We start from the raw sequence: 15,354 nt of genomic DNA on the forward strand, positions 1-15,354 counted from the left end.
CTTTTACTTCAGTAAGATTTGGATGCAGAACTTTTACTTGTAGTGGAGTAATTTACCAGGGTGGTATTAGTACTTTTACTTAAGTAAAAGATCTGAATACTTTTTCCACCACTGAGCTTTTGTTCCTGAGTTACAAAAGTAAACAATAGACCCGTTTTGCACGAGCACTTTGTGTTCTGAACATTTTGACGGACAAATCAGGAGAAAATTAAATTTTCGATAAGGCCTCTGTCTTTGCTGCCAACTCTCGCGAGACTTTGTCAGACACATTTACAGACGGAAGCCGATTAGGTTCAGATTGACTCTCAGACGCGGAGCAGAGGCACGCTGCATGTCTTCTGCCTGTTTTTTTTTTTTTTTTTTTTTTAGACAGGAGCAGTTATATTCAACTTATACGTGTTTATTTAAACTTGCTTATTAGAAAAAATATAGTATAAACAACTCGTTAGTTCGCTCTTATATTTTAAACGAGGTTTCGTTTAGCTACACGAGCCGAAGTTGCATCTGTGCACGTGGACGTCCCAGTTCTGCATTTGGGTAAGTAAACTGCAAATAATATCCACTGTTAATGTATTTATTTCATGATACATTATTGTAGAAAACATAATGGGTCCGTTTATGCTGTATAAAGTAAACCCACCGCCTCTAGAGCACGTGGTTCAGTTCTGGCGCCACACCAAACTCTTACCAAACAAGTATATGTGTGTATATATATAATTATTTATAATATTTGTATGTGACTATATCGATTAGCCATATATGTATGTATATACTGACCCGTTAAGGGGTAGAACATTATTAAAAACCTATTTATTCTCCTTGGCGTTCAGTCCCAGCTAGGCAAGAATCCATGGCTTTCTTTTTTTACTTTTTTACCCTTTTATTTGTCTTTTTATCTCTAACACTGTTTTGGATTGAGTTTTTATTACTATTTTATTCTATTTTATTTTATATATAATATATATATATATATATATATTTTATTTTATATATATATATATTTTTTATATTGTTTTTACTGTTTTTAGTATTTTATTGTTTTCATTGTTTTTATTTATACCTATTTGTGTATGATTTATTCTATTTTAATAACTGTACAGCACTTTGGTCAACTGAGGTTGTTTTTAAATGTGCTCTATAAATAAACCTTGACTTGACTAGGACTAGATACGTTTTTTTTTTTTTTTACAACTTCCTACCCCCTTTCGAGCTTGCAGAGCCTGTTTTTTTTTTTTTTCAATTTTTTTGCTTTTTTTGTTTTGTTTATTAATCTATTAATATTTAAACTTGTTTTTTTTTTTTTTGCTTGCATGCTCGAAATAAAGACAATCAATCAATCAATCAATCAAGTAGTTATTTAACGTGAACCCACTTTTTAAGATTAACGAGTCAAAAGAACAGAACTCAAGCATTTTCTAAAGTTATAGCAGCAACTCCTCAATTCGACATGCATCCAACAATCCTAATACTTTTTTATACAATAATGTTCTAACATATTTCCCTGCAAATCACATTTCTGATCTAAATCTTGTTTTTGCAGATGCATGGAGAATAGAGCATTGTGGAGCTGACATACAAGTAAGTATTGCAATTATGTTACGTAATGAAGTGAACAGCCATCCCAATGATTATATCAATCACTACCCATCTGACCCATTCATATGTCTGGGAAAGATTATTCATGAATTTTAACTGAGGGTTTTTGGCATGAATTTTTCATGTAAAGAGCTTGTTCTTTTTTAGTGTGAAATTTTCTAAAAACAACTTTGTTCTTTCAGGGTCGACCTGGTGAAGTGAACATTCAGTTCAGGGGATTTCTTGACACCATTACACATCACCAAAGCACTTGAGTGGTTTGTCTTTATTTTAAGTTATTCATTGTTGTGTTTAAGTCCTTTTTTTTGTTCAAGCTGTGTCGACTAAAAACTTTTTTTGTGTCTGTGATGGAGGAATGAATGAGAAGTATGTTATTTATGTATGTAGACATTGAAATAAAGTATACATTTTGATAAACACACATTGTCTTGTCTGTTTTCTACAACAATCTTGATATTTTCCTTATGCAGGAAATGTTTTTTTTTTTTTTTTTTAAGGGAAGTCTTGCAAGGGACATTTATGCTTGGAATAAATAGCAAGGGTGAACTACTATTAAAACGTATTTATATCCAAGCTAAATTGTTTTGTATAAGACATGTCTGAAGCCAAATTAACTTGCAATTAAATTTACATGGTTAAATCAACATTTAAACAATGCAGTTTTCCTATATTGCTACTTATATTGTTTTGAATTGTATTCTAAATAAACATGGTTTACATTTTCTAGGTGTGTGGAGGGTTGCAACTACATTTCACAGTGGAAGTCTATGTTGTAGAAGTCCTTAAATCAGACAAACTTAAAAAAAAAAAAACCCGGAAACTATTCCATGGAAAAATATAGTTGGCTTTTAGGTTTTAATGTTAACCCGCTAAATGTTGCTAACACTTAGCATGCTAGCAGGGGTAGCAGTGTAGCTTATTGCTAGCATGGTTAGCATGCTAGTAGCGTTGGTTGGGCAATGTATAACTAGCATAGTTGGCAGGGAAGTAGTGTTTAGACCGTTAAATGTTTAGAAGTAGATTTATTTTATTTAACTATAGCTAGCATTGTTAGTATACTAGTTTGAGTGACCATAGACATTTAAACATGTCTGGTGTAATCTATAGATAGCATGCTAGCACGGCTAGCAGCGTAAATATAGCGGAGTTGTAGACAATAAACTAACCAGCCGAGTTAGCATGCTAGCACGGCTAGCAGAGTTAGCATGCTAGCACGGCTAGCAGCGTAAATATAGCTGAGTTGTGGACAATGATAAACTAACCAGCAGAGTTAGCATGCTAGCACGGCTAGCAGAGTTAGCATGCTAGCAGAGTTAGCATGCTAGCACGGCTAGCAGAGTTAGCATGCTAGCAGAGTTAGCATGCTAGCACGGCTAGCAGCGTAAATATAGCTGAGTTGTAGACAATAATAAACTAACCAGCAGAGTTAGCATGCTAGCAGGGGTAACAGTGTAATATATAACTATCTTAGATAAGTGGGGAGTGATTCCTAGACTGTTAAATGTTTATTAGATGTGTTATTATTGAACTATAGCTAGCATCAGTAGCATTAGCAGGTAGCGGCGCAGACGTTCCCCGGAAGTTCTTCTTCTTCTTCTTCGTGGCAGGAGGAGGCGGTAGCTTAGTGCCACGTTGATGGAGACCAGTGGGGACGTGGAAATCTGTCTTGAGTCGGTAGCCGGGACCCGGTAGCCTCTTCTTCTGTTTTTATTGCCTTTAATCCCGAAGCACAACCCAAAGTGGAAGCTGTACGGGCGGAGGAGTGTTATAGGGCTGGTCACCTGGTTTATGTTCATGTAAGAGGGAACCAAAAAGGGAAGGTAAGCCGCTTTAGTGAAGTAATAAGATGTGTGCGTGTAACTGTCTTCCCTCTGTTGTGTTCTGCAGGTTGCAGCTAGCAGGCTACACCACCTACTATCCCCTTGTGGCTGTAGGACATGTTGTTCCATGTTCTAGTGTTCCTTGTACAAAAAGTGACAACAAACTGCAGCAAGTCTACTGTGTTATGGCTTTAATTTCCCCCACTCCTGAGGCTCCTTGTGGGCAGAGCTGTGTGTCTTTTAACGGCTCCATCAGCTGTTAGCATGTTGCTAGCTTGTACTTTTTCCCTGATTTTTAACCTTTGATTGGGGAAAAAGGACTGGTGCTCTAGTTTCCCGAGAGCTAAATATCATTTGTAATGTAATTTCTGCAATACTGCTTTACAATGAAGTGGACAAGAGTTAACCCTATAAAGCCAAGTGTATCATATTTGATACACAAGTTTTTGAGACCTATACATCATCAGTGTGATATTTCTTTCCTGAAAAACCTGACATGTGTTGAAAAAAAACAACAACTGAGCAACAAATTGCACAAAAATACAAAATATAGCAAAAATTATATGCAGGTGATCCACTGGTGGATCAATCATTGCTGCGTGAAAACTTCATATCAGCAGATGTATGATGTTGTGTTATATGGAAAAAAATATTTTGCATGTTTGAGGAAAATGTTAAAAGAAAGTAAAGCCTTAAAAGGTTAAAAATGTTTTTGTTAGTTCAAGAAAGACAAACTGTGAGCAACAAATTGCACAAAAAGAACTGATGTATCAAATATGATACAAATTAGAATCATATATCCCTATTGTTTTTGGATTTTTTTTTTAAATTATCTGTCAGCAGGTTCAATAAACACTCAAGTTTAAAAAAAAATAAATTCTGGCAATTATTTAATGGTTCAGGCTTTATAGGGTTAATTAGTGTCAGCCAGAGTGGGCCTTTTGTGTGTAACTGTCTGACTACTGTATTTAATAATATACAGTAGCAGGGCTGAATGGTGGGAATGCACTACATAAAAATGACAACGAAACTTGAATTACGTGTTAAGGTAACATAATTACAATGTGCATTGACTAGTGTGTCCCTCTTCATAGCTTTAAAGCACGAGTTAACATTTTTATCTTAACACAATCATTTAACTCAGTTGCCAGTTTATTAGGTACACCTGGCTTTAACTAATAAAGCCCTGCAATAATCATGATGTTCAGTTTTAAACTGTTTTGAGAGGTTTCGATTCAACTCTACTGTCATTTTTTTAAGGATGTGTTTCTATTATCATGTCCACCCCATTTAAATCAGTGAGGGTAGACTAAATCACACAAATGCTCCTCCTGCAATTCAACAACATTGCAAACTAAAGCATGCAAAATGAGCGTAAAAACAACTGCTTTAAACTGTTTCAGCACACACTTATTATTCAACATAACTTGTCATTCTATCCTTCATGAAGGAAGGATTTAATGCTGAGCTTTTATATTAAACTGCATACATTTAAGCTATATGTATCTATTAAACTAGCAATTTATATTTACATGTGTTTGTGCATGCATAATTGTTCTTGCTGTCCATACTGTCTAGTTATGTGCTTTGTTGTTGCATGTTGCTATCCTGCCAACAAGGGAACACAAATGAAAAAAGTCTAAATATAAATGCATATATACGGTGCTTTGGTATCACATTACAAAAGGATCTTTTCAAAGCCAGTATGGACAGTAGGAACAAAAACTGCAACTAATAATGCTTTTATTGTTAATGAGGACATGCATTTGTATATTTTGTATGATTTACCACATGTTCCTTCAACGTGTGCACTTATTTTTCCAGGATGAAACTTAAAGAGATCAACCGCACAGCCATCCAGAGCTGGAGCCCTGCACAGCACCACCCCATCTACCTGGCAACAGGTATGAGCATGCAGTATATTATATCATTTCATTCATACAGCCCCTTAAACTGAGCATGCACTTTGCTTGTTTGCCCTTTTTTGGTCCACTGGCAAATGAAAATAACGGATAACGATGCTGTATCATTTACAGCAGCTATTCTCAACCTTGGGGTCGGGACCCCAATTGGGGTCGCAAGATGATTTCTGGGGGTCGCCAAATCATTTTGGAAGTCAGCTCTGTCTCCACTGTGTTAAAGTGTTCATGTGTTAATGTGTTTTAGTCTTTTTGGTCATTTTTAATGATTTTTTGTGTCTTTTTTTATCATTTTGTGGTCAATTTGTGACTTTATTGGTCATTTTATTTCTTTTTTTTTGTCATTTTGTTTCTTTTTTTGGTAATTTTGTGTCTTTTTTGGTCATTTTGTGTCTTTTCTGGTCATTTTGTGTCTTTTTTGGTCATGTTGTGTCTTTTCTGGTCATTTTGTGTCTTTTTTGGTCATGTTGTGTCTTTTTTGACCATTTTGTAGTCAATTTTTGTCTTTTTGGTCATTTTGTTGCCTTTTTTGGTCATTTTGTTTCTTTTTTGAGTGATCTGAATCTGTGTGTGAGTTTGTATTCAGTGAGCGGGGGTTGCGGACAACATGCATGTTAAATTGGGGGTCGCGACTCAAAAAGGTTGAGAACTACTGAATTAGACTATGGAGACTCATCTCCAGAGTGCTCAGAGGATATGCTACTCAGCTGTGTGTAGTTTTTCAGCCCAAAAAGGTTGAGAACTACTGATTTACAGTACCATACAGTTTGGAAGTATTTTTAAGTTTATTTTGCACATTAACGTGTACATTTTAGAAGTAAAATAAGAGATGAGGCAACATCGTGTCTCTTTCTGCAGGAACTTCAGCCCAGCAGCTGGATGCCTCATTCAGCACCAATGCCTCTTTGGAGTTTTTCGAGCTGGACTTGACTGAGCCGTCTCTGGACATGAAGTCATGTGGCAGCTTCTCCTCCTCTCACAGGTACTGAAACTTCTGACTAGGGCTGCAACTAACGACTATTTTAATAGTCGACTAGTCACCGACTATTGAAACGATTAGTCGACTAATCGGATAATTATTAATTTTTTCTTAAATTTAGCACGAAGTTGCTTTAAATATGTGGCAAATGATAATAAACACAAGAAAGATGGGTACTTAAATGAAAAATGCATCTTTTATTCAACAATTCAGCTGCTGATTCATACAAAAAATTAATAAACCTCTGTCCATTTTTTCTGGGCAGGAAAATGTGTTTTATAAAACTGTATTTCTGCTCCATCAAGTGGGTGGAACTGGTTCTGGGTTCTGGATGTAGTCTGGGTTGAACTGGGCTCACCTGTTGGAACCTCGTATCACAGACCAGCACCAGTACTGACTCAGTGAGGAGCCTGTTGCTGCTGCACATCTGCTTCTTCTGCAGAAAGGCTCCATGCTGGCTCTCTTCCTCAGACTGCATGCATTTAATCTAAAATACGTTCGTCAGACATAACGTTAAAGCTCTCTTTTAAAGCGAAAAAATGCGCTCGGCAGAGATTGTAATGAAGTGAGATGCCTCACTCTGTTGGAGAAACACGTCTGGCGACAATAGTCGACAATGGAATTCATTGTCGACTATTTCTATTATCGATTTTTGTCGACAACTTCGACGAATCGTTGCAGCCCTACTTCTGATTACACACATATTATTCACTTACCTTCCCCACCTTTAAGTAGAGCTGTTCACCACATTCTCCTTCCTTCCACAGATACCACAAACTGGTCTGGGGTCCCTATGGAATGGACAGTCAGGGTCACCCAACCGGGGTCCTGGTTGCAGGAGGCGAGAATGGTAACGTCATCCTGTACGACCCTGCAAAGATCATGGCGGGAGAGACGGACGTGATCTTTGCTGAGAGCGACAAACACACGGGGCCGGTCAGAGCCCTCGACGTCAACCCGTTCCAGGTAGGATCCTTTTAACTCCAGTCTCAGTTAATCCAATATCATGTGCATTTATTTATTTACTTTTTATTTATTTAACACGAAAGTATAATGACATTTAAGAGGTTACATGGTGGAGATGCTTATGATAGATAGATAGATAGATAGATAGATAGATAGATAGATAGATAGATAGATAGATAGATAGATAGATAGATAGATAGATAGATAGATAGATAGATAGATAGATAGATAGATAGATAGATAGATAGATAGATAGATAGATAGATAGATAGATAGATAGATAGATAGATAGATAGATAGATAGATAGATAGATAGATAGATAGATAGATAGATAGATAGATAGATAGATAGATAGATAGATAGATAGATAGATAGATAGATAGATAGATAGATAGATAGATAGATAGATAGATAGATAGATAGATAGATAGATAGATAGATAGATAGATAGATAGATAGATAGATAGATAGATAGATAGATAGATAGATAGATAGATAGATAGATAGATAGATAGATAGATAGATAGATAGATAGATAGATAGATAGATAGATAGATAGATAGATAGATAGATAGATAGATAGATAGATAGATAGATAGATAGATAGATAGATAGATAGATTGATTGATTGATTGATTGATTGATTGATTGATTGATTACTTTCCCCGAAGGGAAATTCGGTTGTCACAGCAGTCCGATATTCAAGTACAATAAAATACAATATGATAAAATACTGAGGTAGCATAAATAAAAACAACAATAGAAAAAAACACAGAATAGAACAAGGACACTTAAGAAGTTAAAAAAAGAAGATCAGTTGCTAGGAAGATGATGGTAATTATAACTATACTGATGATATGATGGCAACAATGCTATAGTGACTAGACGGTATATAATTGTAATAATAGTACAGTATATAATATATAATATAATATGAATAATAAATAGTAACAATATAAAATAAAATAAAAATAAATAAAATAATATCATATATAATATATAAATATATAATAATAGTAATAATAATAATAAATAAGGCCGGTATAATAATAATAGTAGTATATTACAGTATATAGTAATAATAATAGTAATTCAGCAACAGTATATATAATAATAATAATAATAATAATAATAGTAGTCATAATATTAATAACATAGCAATGTGTCGTGCGTAGATTTATAGATAATAGTAATAATAATAATAATACATTTGTTTATATTTATGTTCCTATCATAATCCTTTTGAACATTAGACAAATAAATACATTGTATGTAAATAAGTATACACATAGAAAAACAATGATGAAGACAAAATAAATAAAAACATTAAAAAACACACAAAATATTAATAATTATAATAATACGATTTAAAAAAAAATGGGAATAATAATATATAAAAAAAAACAAAGTGTCTAGGGCTCAGGAATCCCCCATATTAACGGCAACCATTATTTATTAAATCTATCAATTTTCAACTGTAATCTTGCTGTAATGTTTTCCATGTTAAAGGCTTTTTTTTTTTTTTTTTTTAAACAATATGTTTATTGATTTTCACAGCACACAGTGAAAAACAAACACAAAGAACAATCAAACAAATAAAATAAAATATATAAAAATAAAATAAAATAAAAAGAACCCACACTGGGCTATACTACACTACAACTCGGCTCACAGACACAGAGAAAAAATAAATAAATAAAAATTACATATCGACAGATGTAAATCCTCGTGTAAATATGGTTTAAATATTGTTAAAGGCTTTTTTATGCAGGAGTGGATAGACAATATAGTAAATTTAATTCGTGTTATCGGAAAAAGAAGATTACATTCTCTCTTCATCTTCAGAAAAATGTGTTCTTTAAATTCTGGACCAAGTGGATTAATTATAAAAAGCCTTTACAACCTTTTAAATGACCCTGAATGAATGATCCTGTACTTTCATTTTATTTTTCTGTCCCCTTTCTGTCTACATTTTATCTCTCCCAAAATGTACAAAGTTCAACAATTGTGGACATATAATTGACCGGGCATTGATGTATTTTTGTTACATTAAACTGTTGCCCAAAAATAAAGAATTAGAAAAAAACAAACATGCAGTGACATATTTTGTTTTGGGTCTTCTCTGCTGCAGACGAACCTGGTTGCATCAGGTGGGAATGAGTCTGAAATCTACATCTGGGACATGAATAACTTTGGCTCTCCAATGACACCAGGACCTAAAACTCAGGTATTTTTCTTTTTACTGTATTAACAAAATGTCACTTCTTTTCTGGTACAATTTGTAAATATCAAGGATTAAATAAAATATAGTTACTGCATCTTTTCACTGTCAAAATGTGAAGTTTTTCTTCCAAAACCGTTTCAGCATGTTTTATTGCTCCGGTCACATTCTACTCACTGTGGCCTTGTTTTACACAGTAATATATTAAATATAAATAAAATATTTCAGTCCTGCACCTCTATGGTGAAAAACATGTTAAATGAGAGCTCCATGCTGTACATATTGAACTCTTGACATTTTGACAACCTGTCCTGTCCTCTCTCCTCGGCTCTGTGTAACAAGCCTGCAGCCCCGTCCATGTTTCACAGCATTTTTGTCACATGACCGTTGGTCTCAGTGGAGTAATTTGTGGCTTCACTTTTCAGAATTAAAAGATTTTTTACAGGCTGTGGTTAGTTCACGCGATTTAATTTTGGCAGCATTTTTAATAAAACATGAAGAATACAGTGACTTAAATTAAATATCACTATTTTACTTTCAAAAGCGTTTATCACACATCATTTTTTCAAGGACCGTCACAAAGTTGAATGATGAACTATGATGTATTTCTGGTGAGGGTTTTATTTAGAAGAAGATGAATACTTTATTAATCCCACAATGGGGAAATTCAACCCTTTATCCTTTTTTTACACACAAGTGAACACACCATGCAAGGAGCAGTGGGCAGCACATTACTGCGCCCAGGGAGCTGTGCAGGGGGGTTAGGTGCCTTGCTCAAGGGCACTTCAGTCCTAGACCTGTCAGTACCGGGATTCGAACCGGCGACTCTCCAGTTACAAGCTTGATTCCTAACCTCTATGTCATAAGAAAACAAGCTTTAAGGTTTAAGGTTTAAGGAACATTGATCAGTTTTTGATATCATCTGTATCATCTCATGCATGTAAATAATGCTTGGAACAATTTGAAGGACTGTATAAATAAATGTGTATTGACGAGAAGCTCCTGTTTTGTTTTCCAGCCTCTGGAGGACATCAGCTGTGTGGCGTGGAACCGACAGGTCCAACACATCCTGGCGTCCGCCAGCCCGAGCGGCAGAGCCTCCGTGTGGGACCTGCGCAAAAATGACCTCATCATTAAAGTTAGCGACCACAGCAACAGAGTACGTGGTTCCTTCTGGAGAAAGTCCAAGACCCAAGAATCTAAATCCTTTTAGCCATTGTTTATTTATTGTTTATTGTTTATTGAATGGATCCCCATTAGCTGACACCTTGGCGGCTGCTAGTCTTCCTGGGGTCCCTAAAAAGACATAGAACATGACATACAAACAACATAAACAAAAACAGTACATACAAGAAAAACAATAACAAACTCAATTAATACATACATGCAATACTGTTAAAAAAAAATATTCTACGTTCATATTTACCCGACAAATGTTATACTGTAAAAATCATTAATTCAGATGTCTATAGTGTCAATATCAGCTGTTTACACTTATAATTTATCATTTCATTAGAGAACATTTAAAAGGAAGAATCATCCGGCTACAGATATAGCAGAGAAAAAGAAATAAAATAAGATAAGATAAAATAAAATAATTAAATTAAATTAAATTAAATTAAATTAAATTAAATTAAATTAAATTAAATTAAATAAAAATTTAATAAAATTTAATAAAATTAAATTAAATTAAATTAAATTAAATTAAATTAAATAAAAATAAGATAAAATCTACTTAACTTTTGTGTGCATTTGTCTCATTTTAGATGCATTGTTCCGGGTTGGCGTGGAACCCAGAAGTGGCGACTCAGCTGGTTCTGGCCTCGGAGGACGACCGGATGCCAGTCATCCAGATGTGGGACTTACGTTTTGCTACCTCTCCGCTCAAAATTTTTGAGAATCACACACGGTAAACTCACCTACTAATACTAATCTCATCTCATACACACATGATTGCACTATTGCACTATTGCACTTAAGGACTTGGACTTTTTAAAACACTGTTACTTAGATATACACTACTGGTCAAAAGTTTTAGAACACACCAACATTTCCAGAATTTGATTGAAAATTATGCAGTTTAATGTCTCAGTGTACTCTGAAATTAATGCACATTTGCAACATTTAAAATTCTTTATTGAGCATGATAGTGTTTTGAAAGTAAAAAAAAGATTCAAAATCACATTTTATGTTGGACTAAAGGACTAAAACAAAGACACAAAATGATTAAAAAAAGACACAAAATGACCAAAAAAGACACAAAATGAAAAAAAAAAAAGACACCAAAAGAAACAAAATGACTTAAAAAAGACACAAAATGACCAAAAAAAGACAGAAAATGACAAAAAAAAAGACACCAAAAGACACAAAATGACTTAAAAAAGACACAAAATGACCAAAAAAAGACACAAAATGACTTAAAAAAAGACACAAAATGACAAAAAAAGACACCAAAAGACACAAAATGACTTAAAAAAGACACAAAATGACTAAAAAAGACACAAAAAGACACAAAATGACTTACAAAGACATGAAAATAATTCAAAAATGGACAAAATAGCCCAAGACTCCATAGAGTTAAGTTGTTAACCCATTTCTTGTTCCCTGAAAAAGGCCTACTTGTATAATTCTGAAATGTACATTATTTTCCAGTTTTGGTTAAGCTTACCTTTTTTTATTTACCTCTGGCAGTTCACCACTTACCTTTGGACCCTTTCAAGCTGTTCATTTGACTTGAACTGCTTGAATTTCATTAAAAAACTGGAAAAATTGGGGTGTTCTAAAACTTTTGACCGGTAGTGTACATTTTATTTATACAGCGTTGATAATGTTGTGATTTTGTTGTAAGTATTTTTCTATATTGATATAAATATCAATATTTTTTTACTGTGCCACTGGAGGAGGACTGCTCCAAACAAAATTTTGTTGTCTTGTACAATGACAATAAAGTTCTATTCTATTCACCTGCTGAATTTGGTTTCAGGGAAAATAAAGGGGAATATCTTTTGTGCACCAACTGAGTTCCCTTCCCTTGTGTTTTAATACTACTAATAATAAAAATTTATGATTAGGGGCATCCTGTCCATCGCCTGGAGTCTAGCTGATCCCGAGCTGCTCCTGAGCTGCGGGAAGGACAACAGGATTCTGTGCTGGAATCCAAACACGGCAGAGGTAAATGTTTACCATGCATGTTATTTACTTACAAGTTATTATCCAGCCACAACCAATAAACAAAAAGAAAATGCCAATACTGATGTAATAGGGGTGTGCCATATCGTATCATTCACGATAATATCGGTATATTTTTTTTATGGTTAAAAAAAAAAAATGCATATCTTGATATTGGCAACGTTTCTACTTCTTGATGTAGTGGTTAAAGTTGTTTTAATCCCAAAAACCTACTTACTTCCTGTAGCTTTCAAAATAAGAGCACAGTGTGTTAAGAGAATCCACCACAGAATTTACAAGAAGACTGTCAAAATAAGATGCCTTAAATAAAACATACAAGAACCTTTATTCTCCTTTACAAAATGTCATTAAAATATGTCCCCGGAACCCCTAAATGGTTATTTTTATTATTTGCTCATACTCAAGAGTCAAGAGTAAATTTTTTTGTATTTGGCAACTGTTGAGATTTGCACTTCAAACTACATTTTAGATTTTAAATTATTTATACAGACTAAAAAGAAAATTATGTTTTCTATATATTTTTAAGTATTTCCTGATATCGTCAAGAATATCGTCAAGTCAAGTCAAAGTTTATTTATAGAGCACATTTAAAAACAACCTCAGTTGACCAAAGTGCTGTGCAGTTATTAAAATAGAATAAAATCATACACAAATAGGTATAAATAAAAACAATAAATACTAAAAACAGTAAAACAATAAAATAAAATAGAATAAAATAGTAATAAAAGCTCAATCCAAAACAGAGTTAGAGATAAAAAAAAAGACAAATAAAAGGGTAAAAAAGTAAAAGAAAGCCAAGGATTCTTGCCTCGCTGGGACTGAACGCCAAGGAGAATAAAAAGGTTTTTAATAATGTTTTAAAGTGCTCAACAGACTGAGCAGCTCTGACCTGGAGAGGTCGGCTGTTATCGCAAAAATAGCCTAAAATATGGTGATATTCTTTTAGGGCCATATCGCCCTACCATGTGAGTTAATGATGTTCTTGGGTCTTCAGGTGTTGTATGAGCTGCCGACCAGCAGCCAGTGGTGCTTTGACATCCAGTGGTGTCCCAGGAACCCTGCAGTGCTGTCGGCTGCTAGCTTTGACGGACACATCGACATCTACTCCATCATGGGAGGAACCAACCAGGCGCAGAGCAAGAGACACGCCGACCAGGTGAGATAAAGATCTCTCCAGATAAAAACGTTTGTGTGTGTGTGTGTGTGCTGCGGATATGAAATGTTTAATCTATCTCCTGTTGTGTTTCCGTGCAGGTTTGTTTACTTTGTCAGCAACAACTTTAGCTAATATGATGTTTAACAAACAGCAGCTTTACCGACTGTTTTAAGACTTGTTTACTGTTCTCAGACCCAGATGTGTCACAGAGTGACTTATTGGTTATGAAGCATTCAGACCCCATAGATCAGGGGTGTCAAACTCTGGCCCGTGGGCCAAATTTGGCCTGCAGTATAATTATATTTGGCCCGCGAGGAAATACCAAAATATAATACTACAAATCCCAGAATGCTCTGCTGGTGTTTTGGCTTGAACACAGTAGATCAGTGTGGAGCAAACTGAGCAACAATTAAAGTTGTCTTTATGCACTTTTTCTTGCTAGTCCAAGGCTTGAATGGCTGCACATTCATTGAAGGATATTATTATTAGTCATTTGGTTTATTATTGTTATTTTATTCTTACATTTATTTTTAGCCTGTGGAAAAAGATTACCGTTAAATTTAAATTTAAAGAAGGCCGCATATAAAATAAAGGGACATATGATTTTTATTTAAATTTTATTTAAGAAATGAATGCCATTGATGTTTTTGTTTGTTTTATTTGATATTCGATTTTGCATGTTTGCAATATTAAGTTATATCAAGCTTTGCTTGTTCCATTTCGTTTGAACTTGTTCAGGTCAATTTTTTCAATAAATATCAATGTTGGCTCGCGACTTTGTCCAAGTTTAAAATTTTGGCCCATTGTGTATTTGAGTTTGACACCACTGCCCTAGATCATCTGGGACACGTTTAATCAGTGTTCCCAAAACCAAGCAGCTCTCTGCTAGCTCTCTGAATACTTACTCTCTTAATAAATATTTAAATTCTACTTTTAATGCAGCTTCCAGTGACTTTAATGTCTGTATGTTTCATGTATTGTCATGCCTCTGTGAAGCACTTTGATGACCTTGTGTTTGAATGCTGCAATACCAATATATTTGCCTTGCCTTAGCCTTTTTCAACCCTGTTTTAGCTCTTGGCTGCTGCTGCTTCAGAAGTTGACCATTAAATTTGCAATTTACAATCGTTCACCACCAGTTCATTTCTAGTTTTGAGCTTTCCCAATGTCCTTGGGACATTTTGTGAATTATGACTCTGTGTTACAGATTAGCAACTCCTTTGGGAACATGGATCCTTTTGGTACGGGACAAACTTTGCCCCCGCTGCAGCTGCCCCAGACTGCTGCCCCTCCAGCTACAGTTAACCCCTTAAAGAAGCCGCCCAAGTGGATCCGCAGACCCGTCGGAGCCTCTTTTGCCGTGAGTCCCTTTTCTTTACTCCGCACGACACTGAAGATTGATTTTTGTTGCTTCACTGTCTAAAACGGGTGTCAAACTCTGGCCCGCGGGCCAAATTTGGCCCGCAGTGTAATTTTATTTGGCCCGCGAGGCAATACCAAATTATTA

The 15,354-nt window shown here is 34.8% G+C and overlaps 1 protein-coding gene and 1 long non-coding RNA gene across 8 annotated transcripts in view; both read left to right on the top strand.

The window, feature by feature from the left end:
- Positions 1-364: 364 nt before the first annotated feature.
- LOC131992838 (uncharacterized) lies at positions 365-1,906 on the top strand. The gene is made up of 3 exons (XR_009396255.1): positions 365-537; positions 1,541-1,578; positions 1,779-1,906. It is a non-coding gene; the product is annotated as an uncharacterized LOC131992838 (long non-coding RNA).
- A 1,053-nt stretch (positions 1,907-2,959) lies between these two features.
- sec31a (SEC31 homolog A, COPII coat complex component) overlaps positions 2,960-15,354 on the top strand; it is a 36,313-nt gene continuing 23,918 nt past the window's right edge. For all 7 annotated transcript variants that reach the window (XM_059357649.1, XM_059357650.1, XM_059357651.1 and 4 more), the window contains exons 1-10: positions 2,960-3,416; positions 5,241-5,320; positions 6,194-6,317; positions 7,082-7,280; positions 9,413-9,508; positions 10,521-10,661; positions 11,269-11,411; positions 12,574-12,673; positions 13,686-13,847; positions 15,055-15,207. In XM_059357649.1, the coding sequence (XP_059213632.1) occupies positions 5,242-5,320; positions 6,194-6,317; positions 7,082-7,280; positions 9,413-9,508; positions 10,521-10,661; positions 11,269-11,411; positions 12,574-12,673; positions 13,686-13,847; positions 15,055-15,207 (1,197 nt within the window). In that variant the 5' untranslated portion in view covers positions 2,960-3,416; position 5,241. The remainder of the gene's footprint in view (positions 3,417-5,240; positions 5,321-6,193; positions 6,318-7,081; positions 7,281-9,412; positions 9,509-10,520; positions 10,662-11,268; positions 11,412-12,573; positions 12,674-13,685; positions 13,848-15,054; positions 15,208-15,354) is intronic.

Source organism: Centropristis striata, chromosome 19 (genome assembly GCF_030273125.1).
Source record: "Centropristis striata isolate RG_2023a ecotype Rhode Island chromosome 19, C.striata_1.0, whole genome shotgun sequence".
Lineage (NCBI taxonomy): Eukaryota > Metazoa > Chordata > Actinopteri > Perciformes > Serranidae > Centropristis > Centropristis striata.